Below are 24,092 nucleotides of genomic sequence, written 5' to 3'. Positions count from 1 at the left end.
TAGTTAGAAATGCCATGTTAGAAATACTGAATGTAAACCCAAGTAATTTTTGAGAATTTTGTTCTTTCCCTGAAACATAAGTGAAATAATTTGAGTACATCCTCAGGCTCATAACACACCCTTGGTTCAGGTTACAAATAGAAGGTCACCCAGATGAGACGCCACTCTAAAACAGTAAAAAAGATATCAAATCAGGAAGATGAAAGATGACCCCAGCACTTGTTTACTCTCTCTCTCTCTCTCCAGGATTACAAACTTTAGGGATTTTCCGTGTAGGCAGCTCCAAAAAAAGAGTCCGTCAAGTAAGTTTGTTAGTTCCATCTGCTCTCTAGAGCCAGTTTGTGTCACTGCACCATACACAACATTTGTCTCTCGCATGTGGCATGCGCCCCCTGTCTTTCATATCTAGAAACACACTGCTGTCAGTATGATATTAAAGGGTTAGTTCACCCAAAAATGAAAATTCTGTCAGTAATTACTCACCCTCATGTTGTTCCAACCGCGTAAGACCTTCGTTCATCTTCAGAACAAATTAAGATATTTTTGATGAAATCTGAGTGCTGGATCACTTCTCCATAGGCTGCTAGGTGGCCCAAACTTGCTGGTGGTGACGTATAACACAGTAGCGCAGCGCAAAAACACTACGAGGCCCAGAGAGAAGGAAATGAATAGTGGAATAAAGTCGTTATTTTTGTTTGTTTTTGCGCACAAAAAGTATTCTTGTCGCTTGATATACTTAAGATTGAGCCACTGTAGTCACTTGGACTATATTAACGATCTCTTTAATAACTTTTCTGGGCCAGCAAGTTTCGGTCACCTAGCAGCCTATGGAGGAGTGATCCAGCACTCAGATTTCATCACAAATATCTTAATTTGTGTTCCGAAGATGAACGAAGGTCTTACGCGGTTGGAACAACATGAGGGTGAGTAATTACTGACAGAATTTTCATTTTTGGGTGAACTAACCCTTTAACACACTGATTTATCTTTTTGTGCAATGACAGTCTCCTTAACAGTGAATGTTTTAAATACTGATCATAGTACAGACATGTACAGTGTCTTGTTTTCATACAGTAGCTGACCTCAGACTGACTGTGATTTGTGTGTGTGTGTATATTATGCTGTGTTTATACAGGAACCGGATACATGGGATGCTTGAGTCTTGTGTGTGGTGGCAGTTTGTTTGATGATGTTTTATCCCTCTGTATCCTTGTGTGTTTTCAGCTGCGCGAGGACTTTGACATGGGGATAGATGTCGTGTTAGACGAGGAACACAGCGTTCATGACGTGGCTGCATTACTGAAGGAGTTTCTGAGGGACATGCCTGACCCCCTGTTACCACGAGAACTCTACCGGGCCTTTCTGCACGCTAACCGTATGAGCATACTGTCGTAAAGACAGGCACTCACAAATTATTTAACATCTATTATTATACAGGAATCAGCATACACAGTTTAATGGTGTAATTCAATAAAAGTGACCCTGGATCACAAAACCAGTCATAAGTCGCATGGGAATTTGTGGCAATAGCCAACAATACATTGTATTAATTTTTCTTTATGCCAAAAATCATTAGGATATTAAGTAAAGATCATGTTTCATGAAGATATTTTGTACATTTCCTACCGTAAATATATAAACATTTATTTTTGTGAGTGAATGCAGCACAATCGCGAACATAAATGGACAACTTTAAAGGCGATTTTCTCAACATTTAGATTTTTTTGCACCCTCAGATTCCAGATGTTCAATTAGTTGTATCTCGGCCAAATATGGTTCTATCCTAACAAATTTCATCAGCTTATTCGTGATGTATAAATGTCAATTGAAAAAAAATTGACCCATGTGACTGGTTTTGTGGTCCAGGGTCACAAATATCCATCACACTTCTCATTATTGTATTAGCTGTTATGACTTATGCTCACCTTACGAGATGTTTTGTGTTTGTCTCACAGAGTTGAGAGGGGCAGATCAGTTGACATACCTGCAGCAGTTGTTGTACTTGTTGCCACCCTGTAATTGTGACACTCTGCTGAGGCTCCTGACGCTTCTTCATACAGTACAGGAGAACGCAAAAAGCTCCACTGGACCCAACCAGCAGGAGGTATGGTATAGTTGTCCATTTATGGTACAGATGTTTTTACCAAGGAAAATGTATTGTGTAATTTTTTTATTATGCAATAACAAGGGATGTTTCAGTTAAGTGTGGTATGAGTGGCTATGTCATAGCTGGACATTGTTTTTAAATATTTAAACTAAATTTCGTTTTTCTGATAGTTATGTGCCTAAAGAACCATTGCAATTCACGGATTACATACATACAGTAGAGAGACAGACAGACACACACACACACACACACACACACACACGTTGGTTTTCCATGTTTTATAGGGACTTTCCATAAACATAGTTTTTTATACAAACTGTATATTCTAACCCCTACCCCTAAACCTACTCATCACAAAAAGCATTTTTACATTTTCATAAAACATCACTTAGTATGATTTATAAATCTTTGTGGGGGTTGTTATTTTTCTGCCATCCTTTTTGTTATTATTATTATTATAATTATTATTAAAATAATTCCTTAATTTACATTACATACTTGATTCTAATTGTGGTTCTCTTTTCTCTGTCATCTGCTTTTTTTTTGCATCAGCATGTTTGTATGTGTGGAATCTTTATTAAAACAAATATTTTCCAGAAATACCTTGCAAAGTTGTTTAAACACACATTCCGCATTAGTTTATAGTATTGCATTAGGGGTTTTGCCTATTTGTGACAGCAAAACCTTTAGCAGTGCATTCTGAACTACTGAAATTCATAAACTGGACACACACTCAAAAAGTCTCAAAAGTCTGGTATATTCACCTTATATCTTTGAGCTGGAGCTGGATATGAAGGGAATACACTGCTGCCCCTTATATACATCCACTGACATATACCGTAGTTGCAAAAATAAATAAATATATATATATATAAATCCCCTCAGCAGGATTGGAACCAAGCACCCTTGTGTAAACCAACAAACCATTGTCCTGTAACTGACAGTGCCAGATTTAATAATGCCAGTACTCAATAAATTATATGACAGTCCCACCAGAAATGACTGTCACTATTGGTCGAATCAAATTTTAAAAATCGAATCAAGGTTCTGACCTGTTTTTAAATTGGTGTTGTGATTAGATCTCAGGTAACAAGATGACGGCAGCAAACCTGGCGGTGATCTTTGGGCCCAATCTCCTGCAGAAAGAGAGAGGATCAGAGAGAGAGCTCAGCCCTCAAGCTCTGGGCATAGAGGACAGCACAGCCATCATCTCCGTCACCCTAATGCTCCTCCAGAACCACCAACACCTCTTCATGGTGAGAGAGAAAGATGAGTGGAGGTGTGGAATGATAAGAGAGAATACTATTAGGTCACTCAAAACAAGAACATTTTGTTCCAAACTCACATGACTTACTTTCTTCTGTGGAACTCAAAAGGATAAATGCAATGGAGACTGAAGCTTTAATACTTCAAAAGGCCACCAGAACTCCCGAATTTATCCTATCGTGTTTCATGGAAGAAAGTGCAAATGATCAAATAATGTTTCAGATGTTTTTCTGGAAGAACAGAACAATGGATAATATCGTAGGCCTAGATATGATACAATATTTTTTTTGCATGCACAGAGCTTGAAAGATGACTTTGTTGAATTATTTCTCGAGTGTGTGTTTTTTATTTCATGCACAGGTGTCTGCTGAGCTGCAGCAGGAGGTGCTCATGAGCCTCATTCAGACGGACCCTGACGTCATTGACTATCTGCTGCGCAGGAAACTCAGGTCAGCTTTCTGACTGATAATAGATCTAATAGAAGAATGATATATAATGAATATGGGATTTTATTAGGGCAATAGTCGGAAGTTACTCTGGAAGTAAAACTAATTTTTAACAATAACCTTTAAAGGGGTAGTTCACCCAAAAATGAAAATGATTCCATAATTTACTCACCCTCAAGTCATCCTAGGTGTATATGACATTCTTCTTTCAGCCAAACACAATCAGAGTTATATTAAAAAATATCCTGGTTATTCCAAGCTTTACAATGGGAGTGAATAGTAATTACGTTTTTGAAGATCTAAAAATGCGCATCCATCCATCATAACAGTAATCTATACGGCTCCAAGGGATTAATAAAAGCCTTCTGAAGAGAAGCGATGCGTTTTTTTATGTATAACTTTATAAACTATAATCACTGGTTTCCGTCCGCGAGTCTAGTTCCGGCGAATAGAGCCAAACTAAACATCGGTCACAAATTAGAAGTCTAAAACAAGAATTTTTAAGTGATTAAAAAATAAAGTTATAAATATGGATACTTTTCTTACTAAAACACATCACATCAGAAGGCCTTTATTAACCCCCTGGAGCCGTTTGGATTACTGTAATGCATTATTGAAACTTGGAAGAGCCATGATATTTTTAATATAACTCTGATTGTGTTTGGCTGAAAGAAGAATGTCATATACACCTAGGATAACTTTAGGGTGAGTAAATTATGAGATAATTTTCATTTTTGGGTGAACTAACCCTTCAAATCCCTACAAATCTACTGCGAGCAAAAAGGTTTTTAATAGTATATGCTTGAAGCCATCAGCCCGCATTATTTTTACTTCTGGAATTCCTGGTAAAATGATTCTACAAATAAATTTCCACCAATCAGAGAATCGGGGAAAACTTTTTAGCGCCCGCCCACTGACGCACTGCGAATGATGTAATCTGCTTGTTAAATCATGGCGTATTTAATGCTGTTTCTACGCCAAGTGAGAAAACAACAGCCTTGTTGTACTACTTGTCTTTTTGTCAGATTTTCAAATACTTTTTTGCTTCAAATCAGTTTGTAATGTGATTTATTATGTCTACATAGTTAATAAGTTTAAACTACTAGACTGCATTTTTTCCTCACTCTTAACACCAAGTCTAAAACATCTCTCCTTTGTGACAGCAGTAGTAGCAGCCTTACAATAGAGACGGACTCTGGTGGACGGAGGGACACACAGGCGTCTCTGGACTCTGTGGGTCAGTCCAGTGATGACCTGTCATCCCTGGAGCCACTGTGTCCTCTTTATCCAGAGACATCTGCGATAGGAAGTCTGAGCAGTGAGGTCTTCTTCAATGTTCTTCATCTTAACACTAACAGGAAACGTGAGTAGTGCTGAGTTTCTTCTCAATGAGGCAGTTAGGCTAGTAATATCTACTTCCTACTTTTGGGATTCTGTTTTCTGCCTCAATTTTAATTATGGAATTATTATCTACACTACCATTCAAATGTTGGGATAAGTAGGGAGGGAGTCAGTAGAAACGGTAATATTGTGAAATATTGATAGTGTTTTATGATCAATTAATGCATTCTTTGCTGAATAAAAGTATTCATTACTCTTAAAAAAAATCTTCCAAACATTTGAATGGTAGTGTACTTTCCCATGTGTAAATGAGTGCAAGCAAATATTGTATGGATATTCTTTTATGCTTTGTATAACAGGCTCCTCTGAGGTTCCACCCAAGTCCATCGTTAAAATGAGGCAGTTTCATTCCCACCACAACCTGCTGAGTCTGACCCAGTCTTCCGCTAATGCCCAGAGTGATGAGCTCCAGGAGCAGAGGCAAGGCGTTTCAAGACAGACCTGCTCAGAGGAGCGCCTTCATTTCAGTCTGGGGCGGCAGGACAGTGGCTCGCAACCACAGAGTCCTAGAGAGAGGGGCATCTGGGTTCGACAGAGCTCCAACGCCTCATCCACGACGTCAGACGACAGCAAGCCGCCAAGCAACTTCTGGGACTTTTTCACCGGCAAGGTGTCAGGCTCAGAGACTATAGTATGACCCATAGATGAACAGATGTAGTGTGGGTGTTGTGTGTGTGTGTGTGTGTGTGTGTGTGTGTGTGTGTGTGTGTGTGTGGGGCGGGGGGACCGGTACAATTGTAGAGAGAGAACTGGCAGTAGATACACACACAGATATAATCTATCTGTGGACACTATACTGTTTATATAATCTTAACTAACCCCACTCTTCTAGAAAAAGAGCATGTTAGATTATCAAAAGAATTATTATAAACCTGTCAGAACTGCATATATAGCATAGGCTGTAATTAACCTTTTCTAAATAGAAAGCAGCTTTTATATACATGAATCCTCAACATGCACTCAGCAGGAACCGAACATTTCAAAATAGTCAAAAGCTGACATCTCGTATTATATTTGTTTACATTAGCATTAACGCTTTCTGAAGTCCTTTTCTGATGTATTGGCAGCTGATTGAGGCTTGGTCTTCACTATTATGGAAGCTTTTACATATATCAACAACATTTCCTTTTTTTAAATAAAGTGTATATAGTACATTTGGTAGCTTTGAATTATTTTTATTTGTACGCTTAAATGTTGTACATGTTGCTTTTCAGATACCTGTTGTCAGGAGAAGCCCTTCGCTGCAAAACTTCTTCAACGACCATTCACAGTCTCAGAAAAATTAGGTGGAGTGGAAGACTTTCTTTGAAGGATGGGATATTTTTTTATAACTTTTTACCTTTTGGAGAACATGCTCTGAACTCATGGCATCACTGAACCACAAGGGGGTGATATTTACTGGTGTCAACATTACATTGACATTAAACTTGCATTTGACTAGATCCTGTCCAAATATCTGAAATGATCTCTATTAATGCTGGACTCACTGTTGTTTTGGATTAAAGGCAGGATTTCCTCCAATAAGGGTGAAACTGTTCAGAGTGAGCATTGCCATTTCTATAGCTGGCAGTCTAATAAAAACTCCAAACTCTAATACAATCAACCCACCAAGCTTAAATGCAAGACTGATCAAGAAATGCACATTAACTGAAAGGGCAAAATATCTAATGGACTATATATTGAGTTGGAGCCAGGTCATCTTTGCACACATAGATCAAGGTAGTTTCTCAACTCCTTATTTACTATAAATCATTTTTTAAATTACTTTTTTAAATTATCAAGGTGCTGTACAGAGTGCTCGACTCTTGCATTGTCAATACAAGATCTTGACCAAAAATGTATGCACCTCTTGATGGAAATAACATCACAACATTTATTTCCATCAAGAGGTGCATCATTTTTTGCTCAAGATCTTTGACAATACAAGAGCCAAGCACTCTATACAGTTTACTTCAGCACATCCCAAAGACTTTCAATGAATTTAAGGTCTGGCCTCGGAGGTGCCAATTCATGTGTGAAAATGATTCTTGAATTCATGATCCCACCCAACCATTCTTTCATAATTTGAGCATGATGAATCTTGACAATTGTCATCCTGGAATGTGGCCATGATGTGTCTCTCACATGGTTGTTTAAGAAATGAAAAGCTACTGTTGCCAAACATATAACATGCTAGAAACATTAGTGTAATAGTAATCAGTTTGACTATTACTACAGTAATCAGTGAGCGGAAATCAAGCCTGTGTGGTCATTATCACTTAACAGTTTGCTTCATATTCAGTTGGGATACCATGGATAAATAAGAGATACAAATTAATATTTTTCATCATTTTAGAATGTAGTTAGTTGGGTTTAATGTTTACAATATGATTGTTTTGTTTTGTTTAGACTACTTCCATGCTATGTTTCCCACTTGAATGCTTGACATCTCGTAATGGCGAACAGTCGATTCGGAGGAACGAGTTTTCCTAGAGCACGTCATGGCAGTGTGTTGTATATAGCACTGATACTAGCGAGTTTTAGAAAGCGAGGTCTACACAATAATGAATTCCCTTACTGCCCAATAAAAAAAGATTCAATTCATGATTCAAAAGGATTTTCTCCGTCATCAAACCTTTCCACCTTTACGGTAGTTTTTTGGTCTTTTGTTGGTCTCTCTGTCTCTTGGCTTTAAACATTTTCTCCTTCTTCTGGACATTTTAGCGATTCTCCCGTTGTCTTCGCTTGTAAAGCACGATAATAAGTCGTGAGCTTAGAATTATAAGGTTCTATCTCCGTTTAGGGTAGTTCTGAGATATTGAGCATCAAAGTTTTTACATCCCAGCTGGCAAAACTGTTATGTAGTATAATCTACTATTATAGCTCAACAAGACCATCACCCTACAGGTACTTTGAAGATAGAATATCAAAATCCTGGCACATTTGGAAATGGGATTTTTTAAGATGGCCCAAATGGAGATAGAACCTTATAATTCTGAGAGCTCTGATTCTGTTTGGAATTATAAGGTTATATCTCCACTTTTACAAATAAAACCCCACACTTCAAAGAATAAATGTAGCCTATATAACCATTGATTTTAATCAATTTATATATTTATAATACAAGCACACAGCTTGATTGGCTTTTTGATTTTGATTGGATATTGAATCTACTGGAGATAGAACCTTATAATCCCAACTCGGTTTATGTTTTTGTGAGATGGAACCTTTTTATTTGATTAATTATTAATAACTACTAACATTTTTTTTTTAACAAAAAAAACACCACACAGGCATTAATAAACACCTAATGGATCAGATTATGTCAAAAACTCAATTTCGAACAAAAGTGGAGATAGAACCTTATAATTCTAAGCTCACGAAGTGTGTTCCATAGTCAATATCGCATCACCACACAACATGCGGCAGCCAATGAGCGTGAGGATTATATCTTCGTCGTTTCAACATAAGGGGTGATCCGATTCCGCATCATACATAATTAAAACACTTTATAGAAAACTATTATGAGCGCGGACTTCATTTAATGTGTGTACAACATTAAAATGACTCTTAACACAAACACAATATATTTCTTAATCTATGAAACATTTTTAATTAGCATCAAACTACTGAATGTACCTTTAAGATGCATTTCCACTACATGTCAATCTCTAAACAGGAGCGTTGAGGAACATTAGAAAGAGCTAGCATCTTTAACTCATCTTTTACTCTATCCCCGTTTCCTAGACTAAAATGCATGTTGAGCTGTTTTAACTGAAAGCAACTTGCACTCATTATCTTAAAATATGTCAGTGCCATTGTTTTGTCTTAAGATGCACAGTGATGTTTTCTAAGGCACATTTAATACAGGTACGTAAATGTCCTATTTGAACTAAGGCCTAATCCTGGCTTAATCTAAACCCTGTCTGTGGCTTAGATGTTTGCACAATATATCTTTGTGAAAAGTTACCTTTCTAAAAGTGATTACATGATGATGGCACAATTTATGATTGCTTGAAGTCATATGGGTGTTGCCCAGTTTAATGACATCATAAAGAAACAGAGACCATATGAACCTCCTTGAGGTGGTTGATGTGTTTTTGTTTGTTTTTATTTGGGACAAGGTGATCCAGTCCCATCTTTCATCCACACGGTCCACTCCACTCAAAAACCAGATTATTCAGCTGGTTTACTTTTTTTATATATACATTGCTTTATCGAAAGTGCACTTTTTTCAAACCCAGTATGGAATAAACATATTATTACAATGTTATGGGAAGAGATGAAACAACTAATGCTAGCATGATGTAGCATTAGATTGTGTTTTGTCTCATGTTTTAATGTAGTTGATGTCTGTCTGCTAATGCCAACACTCATCAGGGTGCTGTTACTGTGATCAGTGCATTAACGGTTTCACGACTAGTATCAATTTCTCGAGCTCGCAGCATTAATTTGATAATTCCAACATTACCACCCTTAAATTTTCGCTTCAACCATCTCTCCACATAACATACAACAGTCCTGGTGTCCAAATAAAGGACTAATTAGCAAATGTAGAAAAATGGAAATGTCAAAGAAAAGTTAATATAAACATTTATAATTACACATAAATAAACTTATATGATATAAAAGAGCAGAAATAAAATAAACATTCCTTCCCCTGTAACTACTAAATCACAAGTCAATAAAAAAAAAAAAAAAATATCCAGTTAACTCAGCTCGGAGAAGCCTTCATTCAAATGTGATGATGACATCTACAAACACTCTTACATACCCTGTGTGAGTGTGTGATTTACATGAAATGGCACCATATGTCAGTTTATTTTAACATATAGTTCGGTCTACTTAAACCACGCAATGCCAGTAGGTTAACTGACAAGCAAAAGCTTAAACCTCTTTACAGACATTGTGATGTCTTGTTTAAAAGACCTTTTAACATGCTTTATAACAATGTTAAGAGTTGTTATACCATGCATGCATTGATACCAAGTAGACTTTACAGGATGAATGGAATAATAATCAGCAGCAGTGTCAGTTATGACCCCTCACAGATTAAAGCAGATTTGTCAAACCAACAATCAAATAAAACCAGTGTAGTTTACATAGGAAACCTGAAATGAAAAAAGAAAAAGAAAACACCTTTTCATTCTTATACCATCTACTTTAGCAACAAGACAACAAGCTAGGCAACTGTGTGTTCGAAACTCTTTCAAGAAACCTTAGCAAACCTGGAATATTTTACTGCGATACCTCGCTTGTACGTACTTTACGCCTTACAAGATGTAGGCTCAAATACCTAATCTTGCTGGGTGTGCTTATTTTTGCCTATAAAGCTTGACTAATTGTCTTGTAAATATTTACTAACTGTGAGCCAACTGGGAGAAGTAACTCATCCTCCAGGCTGAGCAACATCCACAAAAAAGAAGCAATCCTTAACCAATCTAACTATTACAGAGCCACGCAGGCTAAGTCACCGCTTAAACCTGACATTCAGACAGACCTAAAACTGTACTTCAACTTCACTTCCCTTCTAGGTCTATATTCAGTTAATATGTTATTAATTAAGAGGGCAGAGGAGACGACAGAGATCTAGATAAGTGTTACTGAGATTAAACACTATAGATGCAGCCAATTCAATCGGCCTAATGAATCAGAAGACTTTATGATGGAGTGCAGAGTCATTATGTTTGAATTATCCAACATTTCTACTGTTTAATGGCTAAACTGAATGAGGCCAATCCACATTCATTTCAGACAATCTCACAGTGCCCCAGAGTTAATGAAACATGACTGGAAACGTGTGCAACTTTTGGTTTCAATGCGATAGGCATTTATGAGCTTCAACTTATACTCAGAATAATAAAAAGCCCTGATTTCAACCTCCATCTGTGAAACTCAAGTTAAAGCACTATTAAGTGCGCACTATATGACATAATCAAGCTGTACACTCACTTTGCAGTGCACAAGAACTGGCAGAATGTTTTACATTCACTGAATACTGAAAGAACATTCTTAAGCCAAGCTACATCCTTTATACACACACTTCTCTGGTTATCCACAATCCTCTCTGCTTAACAGAGTAGAGCTCCCATCAATCCACAGGCCTGCATTACAATAAGCCCTACATGAAATCAACTGTGAAGTTCTCAAATATAAAAAATAAAAACCTAACCCTTCATGCTAATTTAAGCCCTGTTAGGTTTTTTCATTCAGGTTGAGCAGCTCTACTCTAATGACAACATGAGTTTCTGGCTCTGCAAACAACACATTTATGACTAGCTGGATGACATGGATGTAGCATGATGCGTCATGTTTGATATTGCAGATGAACATCTGAGGGAGAAGAACGTTGTGCGGCTTTCTGGAGGCTATCATGATATTGTGCCAAACAATGACACACAACCCAGCGATGATGAATGTGATGTGCAGAGAACTGAACCAGATTATCTTAAATGAAACTTGTTAATGTGTGTGGTGAAAAAAAAAAAAAGTTTGTACAGCGTCCATTCTCAGGCCATCAAGATGCTCTTCCACGTTTATATGTGCGTTTTTGTGTGTGCCGAGCAACACCAAGCAGGCGAGTGAGACGACAGCGAACCAGACGGCGATTACTTCTGCCTGGTGATGACTGTGCTGTGTCCAGGTCACTCTGGCATCAACTGCTCCTGTCTGGGGCCCGATTGATGCTCCAGTGCAAAGCTCCACTGATAAGCCTGAATGAAAAGGGACTTGACTGAGAGGGGATGGAGCAGAGGGCCAAGCTGTGTCAACAAAGCCCAAGCCCACTATCTGCCTCGTCCGGTCTCTCACAAATCACATCCTTCCATTCCGTCAGTCACTCCTGCTGGCTCAGTCTCTAGACTGATAGAAGAGTATATACCCTGACTCGGAGTTTTTGGAGATGTCCGATGTTAGACCATAGAATTCCTCAATCGCTTGAGCATCTATTTTCTGTGGGGACAAAAAAAAGAGGATTACTGGATACAAAGGAAAACATGCTTAATATGGTGTGCTAATTGCGGACTTTAAAAACGTGCTTGACGCGTGAAAACAAACCTCATTGGTTCTTACAGAAGAGTAAATGTGCTTGGTAAATAGGAAGCTCAAAAGTGCTTGCTTAATGCATGAGAACAAACCTCTTTGGTTCTTGAACGTGAAGCAAGCTTGTTTGAGCTTCTGTTTACCATATTTGATGTGCTCTATGTATGTACGATGTTAAAAAAAGCTCAATTAAATCTGTTCATCATATAAAGTGATTGGGTCTCTTCAGACTGTAATTAACCTGCTTGATTTTTGAAGTTTTTGAAGTGGGACAGAAATCTCGCAGGTTTCATTAAAAACATCTTCAAAGAACAAAGGTTTTATTGATTTGAGCAACATGAGTAAAGGGATATTTCAAACAAAAATGGATATTCTGTCAATTTCTGTCAAAATGTTTTGCCTATACAATAAAATTCCAAAAATATCTTTTGTGTTTTACAGAGGAAAGAAAGCCATACAGGTTTGGGACGACATCCTTTGAAAGGTGAAGCATGTGATACCTGCATAACTAATAACACAGAACATAACTGCAAAATCACATTAGGGTCGAAGAAAACAACACTGGATCAAGAAATAAACGGAGATATTCTGTTTGGTGTCACTAGAAGTGCCGAAATGCCACTGATTCACCTTTAAGTGACTTCTGAAGGATCTGCATCACGTTTTAACTGAAAATGTCCCACTCCAGAAAGCTTTCACATCTCTCATTACAGATGTGCAATTGGGAAGACATGGGCTAATGAAAAAACTCTGCCTCCATTTAACATCCAGAGACTCACTGTGTGCTTGGTTTTTCTAAAAAAAAATTATTATGGTACAACAACCACTTCATGTTCTGAGAAGCACCTGAGAGTTTGTGTTCACAACATGTGAGTAAATATTTGTCTGGGTTACCGTGTAGCAGAGCAGATATCACATCTGTGTTTTAAAACCAAATTGATTTATACTATAAATGTGCATGCCGCTGGTGGTGGAAAATCTGTCTCAATGTTGAGTCAGGCTACATTAGTGTAGAACAAACCTAAACAAGTAACCTAAATAAGTAATGTCACAAGGATGTAATGGAAAATATGGTATTGGCTCTGTGTTTCCACAAAAATTGCTCTTCTTAACAAAAAGACAAACTTCCATTCCATATCAAGATTAATAAAATGTTTTAAGCATCAAGTGAAACTTGCCAAATGAATGAAAGAGTCTTGGTCTCATTAATGCAAGAGTTTCCATCATTCAGAGAACTCCAAAGTATTTGGGTCAATGTGAGGACAACTCCAGACAAGCACTTGGTGAGGCATAAACAGCAGCTGCACATCACCTGACAGGGAGGGTAATAGATGTGCTACTGTGCAGCGCTAGACATCCAGATACCTCGAGCTGCAATCATACAATTATCGCAAGATACCACAATCTAAATGTGGAAACGAACATACTGCAATGACAGTTGGAAGAAGAAACAATCCAGTTTGCTGAACTGAAACTAATGCCTCCATTAGTAGAGTCTTGGTCTTGGGTGTTTTTTTTATTTTTATAGATACTTCTACTTTCTTTGTTCTCTTCTTAAACAATGAAACAAGGACTGTTCTAGGGTAAATGCAACTTAAGATCTATCAAAAGTATTTCTTCGGAAAAATTATTTCACCTCTCAGAAAGCGAAGAATAAATGTGCACATACATTGGAAGTCTATGGGACAACTGTATTATTCAGTCAAATAATGCATGTACACTGTTTTTATTTTGAGCAAAAATAAGGAAAAAGTCAAAATTATTTTATCTGGATACTGACAGTATGTTACAGATTAGTTAACCCAGATTATTACATTATTAATTTAACTAGAGCAACAATTATACATCGACTTACCTCTACAATGTCATCATCAAACAGAAGCCAGAAGCCGTGACTCTTCACTATAGTGATATAATGACCTCGATTTGGCCCGCTACAAAAAAGAAAGCATACCAAAAAGACATGATTAACAATGAAGAATATATATATATATATATATATGTATGACTCTTGGCAAAAAAGCTATTTGACTATTTTAACATTTTAGCCTGTTAATGGTCAGTGTTCCGGTAGCGGACACTTTTTTTGTTGCCTTTTTTTATTGACATTGCATTACCATGGAAAAGATGCTTAAAAACCTTTTAGTTCAATGCCTATATTTCTTACCCTGGAAATCCAGAGTTCTCACGAGAGCACAAGTTGAATTGGCTCAGTGAGTTACTCTGGCATCGAGTAATGATGCTCATTAAATATGCTCTTTTATTTGAGCTGCACCAATCACATCGGGTTATCTGATATAGGCGGGCCAGAGGCGAGCTAAACAGATGACAACAGCGCTGTGACGTCCAAGTCATTAGTAAACATTGCAAGATGGCTATGGATGAACACCAGTTGTTTGAAACGGCTTTGGCCGCTACAATGAATGAGTTAGACTTGGCTTTTTATCTACAACAGGAACAGAAGACGCCGCTCGAATCGTTTCTTTGCAAGAAGGGCGTTTTTGCTGTTTTGCCGACCGGATACGGTAAGAGTATAATCTACCAGTTAGCTTTGCTGGTAGCGAAGCGTATGGGGTTTATTGTTGTGATTGGTCGTAGCGTTATCCAATTGCGTGCAGTGACATTTTCAAATGCATGCTTGGTGCCGCCCCTCGAGCTGGCCGATTTTCATTAGTCGATGCCAGACCATTAATCTTTCAGATTTAGGTCTGGATTTCCAGGCTATACATTTCTGTGATATCAACTTAAATCTGGAACACAACCTGGTTAGACAAACTGGTTTGATTTTCAAGCAATTTTAGAATCCAAATTATTTTGTAAAACATTTTCTGTATAGAACAACTTTTTATTTTTTTGTTCAGTACATTTGCTTTACAGTAAACTCGAACATACATTTTTATTCTGTCATTCTTCCAGTTCTTCCAAACCTGTATGAATTTTATTAAATTTTTTTCATGAACACCAAAGAGGATATTTTGAAGAATATGGGTAATCAAATAGTTAATGGGGCCTATTGACTTCCATAGTATTTTGTTTTTCTTCATAATGTGGAAGTCAATGGGGGCCATCAACTGTTTGATTAAAATATCTTCTTTTGTTTTCAGCAGAAGAAAAAAATGTATACAGATTTGGAAGAACTTGAGGGTGAGTAAATGACAGAATTTTCATTTTTGGGGGAACAATCCCTTGAACTTTCACTTCTGCAATAATCTGCTGAGTCTCTTCTTTAAAAACAGGCCAACCCTACGTCTGTATTTAAGCTTTCATGAGTTACAACCATTTAAGTCCAGATCTATGCTCAAAAAGGGGGGAGACAGTTACTGGTTAAGTGAAAGACCAGAATTTTTCTGTTTAGTAAGTGAGCCAAAGTAATGATGCAACAGAAGTAGCAACTTTTCCAATTTTCAATTTCTGTGATATCAACTTAAATTTGGAACACAACTTGGTTAGACATATTGCTTTGATTTTCTAGCAATTTTAGAATCCAAATTATTCAAATTACACAGTGCACCTTTAAACAACATGCTGTGCTCTTAAAGGAGCTTTATGTAAGAAATGTATTTCAATTAATCATAAAATGGCCCTGATATGTCACTAGACATTAAGAAATCATGTTCATTTCAAATACTTATATCACTGACAACAGTAGTCCGGCCAGGATATTGTCATTTAAAAAGTGAAGTTGCAGCCCTCAACTGATGTTGATGTTGTCATCTTGTGTTTTGGCCTGATGCTCCACCCTCCACCTATCTACCAATCACAAAGTCAGTAGTGTTTCGGCATCGGGGTTGCCAGCCCTGCTCTAGTTACCACAGCTACGTAGCAGCCTACGTTCCTGCTGGATCCTGCAGCCTATCTGGCAACCTCGAGTCAGGGGGGAGGGGGAGGGGATACACCGCTCTACAGTCATTTGAAAGTGGTTGCAGTGCCAGTTTTGGCCACAATCTTACATACGGCTCCTTTAAGTTAATATAAAATCCTCAATCAAGATGACAAACATTGACTGTATGTTTACATGGACAGCAGTAATCTAATTACTGACCTTATTCTGAATAAGGTGTTTGAATGAGTTGCTTTTAGAATCTTGCTTTCATGTTCCCGGTTTACATGTTATAGAACATAGATTGATTAATGGCATGCGTCATTACGATCCCATGCCACGCCGTCTGACGTTTCTTCCAGAATTTCACGTTTCAACATACAGCTCGTCTTCGTTATGGTACCATATACAGTTTTGGGTGTTTCATTTTAGATTTTTCAAAAGCTTCAAGTGCAGTTAATTACTACATGCTATACATGCAAATTAGATGAGGGCGGATACAAATTCTGAAGCCATGCTTGTTTGCTATCCAATGGTTGACCACTATGGGGTTATTATTGTTGCAATATTCCAAATAAATAGATTAAGATCCACAAATAAATGTAAAGAGTTTCACAAAAAATTATAAAATACACAAATAAATGAAATGAGATTTGCAAATAAATAAAATATTTACAAATGTTTTATAATTTTACAAACACAACTCTGCCTGGCATTTATTCGTGAACCGCTTTTATGTGCATTTGTAAATCGCTGCACACATTTGTGAATCGGTTCCTGTGCATTTGTAAATCCCCTCACGCATCTGTGGATTTTGAAACACTTCTAGCGTTGACGTGCAGACAAATCCACAAATAAGTGGATTCCACCCACCGCCTACTCAAGCCAATCAGATAACGGCCACATCGAGCTGGCCAATCGTAGCACATTCTCTCTTCAACCAATCACGTTTGGCCTTTACAATGGGCGATCTTGCTCTGAAATAACTGCTCATTCATCATTCATCTGCATTTGCTCAAATAGGAAGTGTACGCATAAAGGCCCATAAAATATGTTTAAAATTTGGATTTCGTTAGAATTACACCATTAGACTGCTTGTCAAGCCAAGCCACAATTTTTATGAGCCTTGAAAAAAGCCAGAGAAACAGCACTTTACATCTCTGTTATGGGAACAACGCGTTATGGACGCGTCACGTTATTCAAGATAGAACAGAAAAGCATCAAATAGCTGACTAATGAATAACTGGGTTCAACCCATAAATAGCTACACGAGTTTTAAATTTGCATTGCAAGATTTTTATTTGCAGCATCGACCCCAGTAGGCTACTACACGCTGATGCTGAGGCTCGTACTGTTACATATTGGATGGTCATTTGGGTTCATATTTGGTATTCTACATGACATTTATTTATGTCCTATTGCTATTTGTCACCACGATTGTGCTTTAAAAGGCAAAATCGTATGTTCTGTCATTTCTTGCATCGTGTCTACCCCGTGCGAGGCTATCTACACTGGGCAAACCGAATGTGCAAAACATTTGTCCCAATTGCGTGAAGTAGCCGCTACATCAGAAGAAGTGCGGGCATCCGTTTACAATCAATGAATGCCCCGCGTCCAGGACACTATCACGAAATATGATTTTTCAAGTAACCAGCACTAGTCAATAAGTAGGCTACGATCAGAGCCGTTAAGAGTACGATTATGCAAACATGTCTGCAGCTAAGCAGACGTCACATAGGGAATGTGTGTTAACATTTCAAACATGCTAGTTTTACATTATTTGAAACTGCTACGGCAGCAGTGAATAGATAGTGCCTATTTGCTTTTGACGCTCTGTGTCGCGCGGCGCGCCTCTTGCCGGTGTAGAGACTGTTCATGATGCTCGGGATCTCTGATTATCATAATTCCCTGAGCGTATCCTGATGGAAATATAAAGAGGCCTTAAAATGTCAGGCAGAGTTGTGTTTGTAAAATAATAAAACATTTGTAAATATTTTATTTATTTGCAAATCTCATTTTATTTATTTGTGAATTTTATCATTTTTTGTGAAACTCTTTACATTTATTTGTGAATATTAATCTATTTATTTGGAATATTGCAACAATAATAACCCCATAGACCACTGCCGTGTGTGTCCTGTCGCAAACTGCGGCGAAAACTCCCCCACAACTTTAGTGTGATTAATGTGTGTACATGTCTATAATGCACTTCGATAATGCGACAGAATTTGTAAATGTAAATGTGACTAAAATAGGACTCCACGTCTTAATACGATTTGTGTTAACTTCGAGTATGACTTGAGCCAGATTAAGGTGATCAGAAATCCCTGTTTACATGGTAGTTTCTTAATCAAAGTATTGCCTTAATCGGCTTAATCCCGGAATATTGTTGTTCATGTAAACGTACTGAGTGACTGGTTAAATTGACTGTGACATCCGAAACCTACCTCCCACAGTGCACCACTACAGCCACCAGGTCGTACAATCGTTCGGGGTTGGTAGCATCACCAGAAGTGTTAAAGAGCCTCAGCTCCAGAGGGAAGACTACACGATAGGAGAGCTTGGTATAGCGATGAAGCTGGTCCATATACTTAAAGCGCTTTAAGTGCAGGGCAAGGATCATGGGTAATTTCTTCACCCGCATCCTGTAAGGAAAAGGAGAGAATCAGCACTGAAAAGGCGTGGACAGGGTTATTTTTGTGGCTGACCTTATTGCAATGCATTTGTAGGAGTTTCCCTTTCAGATGCAAAATTTATGGGAGGAGAGTATTTAAATGAATCATGCAAGATAATTTACTAAGGTTTGCGCTAGTCAATTTTCTGGTATTAGCTCAATTATTTAACGCACAAAAAAGCCAATCTTAAATCAGACACTAATTTGTGCAGCTCTTGGTAGATTGCTTTGGTCATTATGGAAATGATCCGACTGCATCTGTGTTCTTTAATTTGCGCGTCGTTAGTAGATCACGCGCAGAACTCTCCACTCCTATTGGAGCTTTTTTTGGAATTGCGCTCTCACTCTAATTTGCCCTGTTTAGTAAATCTAGCCCTAATGCTGATAAAAGATGCATTCAGGGAGGAAGAAAATACTGAATAGACAGGGGTAGTCCATTGCATCAGGTTTACATTGGTTGATGTGAATATCACAGCAAATGCATCTCAGGGACAAGAGTGATTTCAGCCATGCCAGTCTATTGCAACTACAAACCTTTTCTGAGCCTCCTGTTTACTTCTGCATTGCTCACAGTAGTACTTGTATTCACTACATAAGGTCTCTGTGTTGCTGAAACCCCTGTCAAAGCAGAGACAACAAGTTATTCTTCCACATTCATGAACATTTAACAAAGAACTTGCACCAACTGGTCCGTGACGTTTGAGGTTTGTAGCTTTACCTAAGACAGTGTGTGATGGAGGTATTCTGCTCCACGTCCACTGAGAGGTCTAGGAAGTCTTCGTCTTTACTGCTCACCTGGAGCATTAGAGAACAGGATTACCCATCTTACAATATAAATGTACTTGTTATAATTTGTACTTCTGTTGTCTTGCTGTTGCAGCTGGATTTTCAGCACACACATAGATTTCATATCTCAACTTGGATGTGCAAGACTGCATACTTCAAAATTAGCTAGTTAGTGGCTTGTCTGAATGACTAGTCGGTTGTGGAAGTCCTGGATAATTAGACTGATGTGTTTCTAAGGGGGCTTTTTACATAATACATCTTGTTCTCAAATACAACCAAGCCCTGTCCCAAATGCCACCCTAGGCCCTTTTAGTCAGCCTCCTGCGTGATATTACATCATTGAGTCTACACACTTTAATGATGTAATATCACAAAGACTATTTATAGTAGCATGCTGTGGAAACCACATAAGCTCAGCAAATGAATCATCAAATGAAAAACTAGACACTTTACAAGTCTACTAGATCTTAAGATTAGGCTGCACAATTACGAAATAAAACAGAAATCGCGATATGGCTTGATGTGTGTGTTTCAGAGTGAAATGCGGCACTGTGTCCTTTTACATATGAGCAGCTCATGATCTGAAGTTTTTGGTGTCTCCGAGCAGCTCGGTTTGCAGGAAATGCTGCTCACACGAACTCATCTCTGCACGTGCTCAGAGTTTGGGTCACTTGTAACATGCATTTGGGAATGTAGCATGCGCCAACCATCTTCCCAAACTTGCTATGGTGGCGCTTTTAAACCAATAGTTTTCAGGTCCCCGCAGTTTTCCGCTAAAATAAGAGCTTGATGGTTTAACATTTGAAAGACTGCCATAAGTATTAGTGTAATTTTACAGATGTACTGCAAAATAAAATGATTATATTTTTTATTTCATTAAAAAAACTCAAATATTACAACAGTAATAATTTGTATTGTTTAATATTCTATTTATTATTTAATTTTATAATTATAATAATAGTATTAATAATATTAAGTATTAATAACTTAATAACTCTGTTTAACATCAAGCATGTCCCACACTTTATTTCCTTATTCATGCATGGTCTTTTTGACATACTCAACTTTTTTCAAATTAATATAGTATATAATAAGGGTACTCTTATTATAGACTATATTAATAAAAAACGTTGAGCATGTCAAAAAGACCATGCATGAATAAGGAAATAAAGTGTGGGACATGCTTGATGTTAAACAGAGTTATTAAGTGCAATAAGCCAAGGAAAAGATCTCTAAACTGCCACACACCAGAAGCGCACGCACAGAAAGACTCAAACCGCATGCAATCCCATTTTTAGTTCTCTTTAGCGCCTTATTGGTCTTTTTTGAACGGTAAGATGCACATAGAATTCTTTCAAAATATCTGTCTTTACGAGCATTCACATAAACATAGTGGGTTATGTCATAAGTGAACGTAAATGTTGTGAACGTTGGGGGAAAAAATCTGATGTGTAACATTATATTAGATCCATGCATTGGGTCTTAATATAATAAACCTGTTGCTGGCTGTCTCATTAATGTTAATTAAACAATAAAAGAAAAGAGGGAATCACTCACAGCTCTTAACTGTAGCTTAAATAATAATCAGATTATTAATAATACGCTAAAGACTATGCAGTGACTATTTTTACATTAGATGATTACATTTTGACGTCTCTTCTACGAATTCCACAATCGAAACATTTAACAGACTTCTTTTTTTTTGCCGTAACACACTGTTGAAAACTGTTCTCCCGTCACATCCATACAATCTCTCAGATCCTGATTAGTCAAAGCCAAAGAGCCAATAACATGGTCACAATAACTCATTTTAGAGTGTTTATGACTCACTCCACCTCCTCTGACTCACCGCTTCACAGTTCAGGCACCGTGTCTCATTGGTCAGTGTGCCTTGGAAGATCTCGTGCACCCAGGTCTGCTGGATCTTTTCCTCCGCTTCACCCTCTCCTGTGCTGCTACCGCTTCCACCTCCTCCACTCCCACCATTCTGTACTACCTTTCCATTCTGCTGTCTCTCCTGGCTCTTCTCCTCCTGTAGCAGGTCTGCAATGGTGTTGAGCAAGTAGTTGAGGAATTCGTGTGCATCTTGCTGCATGTAGTTGTCAAACAGCTCTGTAGGGAGAGTAGAAGAAAGTGTTGATAACATTAAGTAGCAGCGAGTCTAATATATAACAGTGATTCAATCATTTAATAGCAGTGCATTTCAATACATACACAGTGTTTCCTGCATAGCTAATCAGGTGTATAGCTTAATCTTGGCATTCTTTCTTTTTTTTATTTTTATCTTACTGACCCCACGGTAGTGGATCTAGATCTAGACAACATCTTTCCATATCATTTCACAGATCTCCGGGCATCTGAATAACATTCACCACTATCCCTCATCAACAAGTCAAATCCCGTACTGTAGGACCTATGATCTTTTCTCACCGTTTTCCTTCCTCAGTCTGGAGATGAACTTCTTTGGTGGAATGACTCCCACTTTCTTCTTCTGAGTTGCAATGCTGTTGAACAGGTCAGCCAGGCAGGTGAGCAGGTTCTCTTTACGCCGCGGCTGGACCTTATAGGCCAGCACTTTCTCCCGGAAGGGCCGGCAGAAGTACAGTGCCTGCAGCACTGAGTTACAGTAGCAGGTGTTGCCAAACTGAGCGACCAGATTGTGATTGGACAAAGAACAAATCAAAGAGTGATGAAGGACATGTGATGACATACATGCACATATAATTGTTAAATCTCCTATTAATGTCTCTGAGAATTAATGCAAACCAGTGCTGGAACAAAATTTGAACTGAACTGAGCTGGATAATGACACTAACATTGGAACATTGACACGGTTCTTGAACTGAATTAAAATAACACTGAACTAAACTGAGCTGAATAATGACACTTATCTTCTGTAGAACTGCTTTACAACTTAAATTTAATTTGTTTCGCAATTGATCAATTTTACAACATTACCAATTATTTTCTTGTTTTTTTATTGTAAAGCTGCTTTAAAACAATCAATAAATAAATGTGACTTGAGTTGGATATATAGAGCGGTTTTATTATTTTATTTTGCTTCCTTTAATACACGCTTGCCAAATCTGCCATTAAGGAATGGTACAGTACAAGCACATTACACAAAAACATCCAAAGTGCTTCACAATGTAAAAGTAATATGGCAAAGTCATCTTCTATTTATAGCAACACTCACTGACAAAGACAACCATGTAAACTTACATTTACCAGTCCAAAGTAGTGTTCATTAACAGGGAACTGTTCCGGTCCAATCTCCTTTTCCAAAGCAGAGGCATTGGCGCCCTACCGAGAAAAGCCACAATGGTTATCTTTGCTCATGGGGTCTCAATAATACAAGTGACCAGGAACACCCTGCACCTATTCGGGACTAACAGGAACATCCTGTTTGTGGAGTGTGATGCAGGCTTGGCATGAACAGGATGCACTTTCTGGGCAAGTGAACCCACTCTGTCTCACCAGGGGAGAACTTCAAGGCAGAGCTTTAAGTGCTGTCAGTATCTGAGGTGTAATGAATGAGTTCTCAGATGTTATAAGGCCTAGATCAGTGGTTCTGAACCTTTTAGACTTGAAGACCCCCATTGTTCAACTTGTTATTCGAAGACGCCCTTCCCTCCAAATAGTCTGAGATATTTCTGCTGTTAAAGCCTCTTGTTATCAAACTTTTTTATTAACAGAAACTGGGAGTATAGAGTATGGGCCATTTATAGGCATAGGTGCCCATAACACATAGGTGGTATGTTTACATCTTGATTTTGTGTCTTTTTTAGCATTTTAGTTTGATTATTTTGATATATTATTAATCATTTATTAATTAAAAAAATGCTTTTAAATCATTCTTTGAAGTATGCCGTTTCTGGGAGGATCTGATTCATCACGACTTATCTTTATGAACGGTAACCTTAATGTAACGACATATGTAGTTGTATGCTTACCTTGATCATAAGCCAAATATATTTCACTAAATTTATGTACAGCAGTTTCTACATGACTCATACATACTGGCACAGAGGTGGCTAAGCTAAATCAACAAGCAGCAAATCTATGTGTCTTATCTCAATAACTGATTATCAGCAACTGCTATAAAATAAGGAAGTTGCCACATAAATATCTCCTATTTAAAGCATTTATTGATTTATATGGACTAATCTGTTTTTATAACAGAACCCCCAGTAGATAGCCTAGCCTCCCACATAAATAACATTTTAATGTATAACAGTATTGTGTACACAGCATTGCAAATCCTAAATTGTAATATTCGTTGTAAGTTACTGTCTGTATGCTCACTTTCTCGTGTAACAGTTTAAGAAAACCCTTTCAGCACTACTACAAAGACACTGAGTTCATTGAATCAGCTTTCAGTTGTGTCCTTCAGATAATGTTACAACACAACAACAACAGCAGCAACAGCAGCAGGAACTGAAGTCTCATGAATGACCTCACCTCTTTACAAAACGCTTGTACACATATAACGTTAGAAAGCGTCCACATGACTGATATTATCTGATGGTAAATAAAGTTGAGCCGCCCGTCAAATCAAACATGGACATTATC

The 24,092-nt window shown here is 37.8% G+C and overlaps 2 protein-coding genes across 4 annotated transcripts in view; one reads left to right on the top strand and one right to left on the bottom strand.

Moving 5' to 3' along the window:
* arhgap36 (Rho GTPase activating protein 36) overlaps positions 1-7,803 on the top strand; it is a 35,089-nt gene extending 27,286 nt beyond the window's left edge. For 2 of the 3 annotated variants that reach the window (XM_082162548.1, XM_082162550.1), the window contains 8 exons: positions 247-302; positions 1,225-1,375; positions 1,956-2,104; positions 3,187-3,363; positions 3,734-3,822; positions 4,986-5,182; positions 5,520-5,851; positions 6,435-7,803. In XM_082162548.1, the coding sequence (XP_082018674.1) occupies positions 247-302; positions 1,225-1,375; positions 1,956-2,104; positions 3,187-3,363; positions 3,734-3,822; positions 4,986-5,182; positions 5,520-5,851; positions 6,435-6,506 (1,223 nt within the window). In that variant the 3' untranslated portion in view covers positions 6,507-7,803. The remainder of the gene's footprint in view (positions 1-246; positions 303-1,224; positions 1,376-1,955; positions 2,105-3,186; positions 3,364-3,733; positions 3,823-4,985; positions 5,183-5,519; positions 5,852-6,434) is intronic. The other variant, XM_082162549.1, reaches the window with a different exon arrangement.
* A 1,489-nt stretch (positions 7,804-9,292) lies between these two features.
* Positions 9,293-24,092, bottom strand: part of usp12b (ubiquitin specific peptidase 12b) — a 15,241-nt gene continuing 441 nt past the window's right edge. Inside the window, exons 2-9 of the mRNA XM_082162555.1 lie at positions 22,743-22,823; positions 21,951-22,164; positions 21,370-21,632; positions 19,453-19,529; positions 19,269-19,352; positions 18,508-18,705; positions 14,096-14,174; positions 9,293-12,150 (exon numbers count right to left, since the gene is read on the bottom strand). Of these exons, the coding sequence (XP_082018681.1) occupies positions 12,049-12,150; positions 14,096-14,174; positions 18,508-18,705; positions 19,269-19,352; positions 19,453-19,529; positions 21,370-21,632; positions 21,951-22,164; positions 22,743-22,823 (1,098 nt within the window). The 3' untranslated portion in view covers positions 9,293-12,048. The remainder of the gene's footprint in view (positions 12,151-14,095; positions 14,175-18,507; positions 18,706-19,268; positions 19,353-19,452; positions 19,530-21,369; positions 21,633-21,950; positions 22,165-22,742; positions 22,824-24,092) is intronic.

The sequence above is a fragment of the Leuciscus leuciscus genome, assembly GCF_965113295.1.
Source record: "Leuciscus leuciscus genome assembly, chromosome: 2".
Taxonomy (NCBI): Eukaryota; Metazoa; Chordata; class Actinopteri; order Cypriniformes; family Leuciscidae; genus Leuciscus; species Leuciscus leuciscus.
Note: the sequence above shows the minus strand (reverse complement) of the source record. Positions and strands in the feature narration are given on the sequence as shown.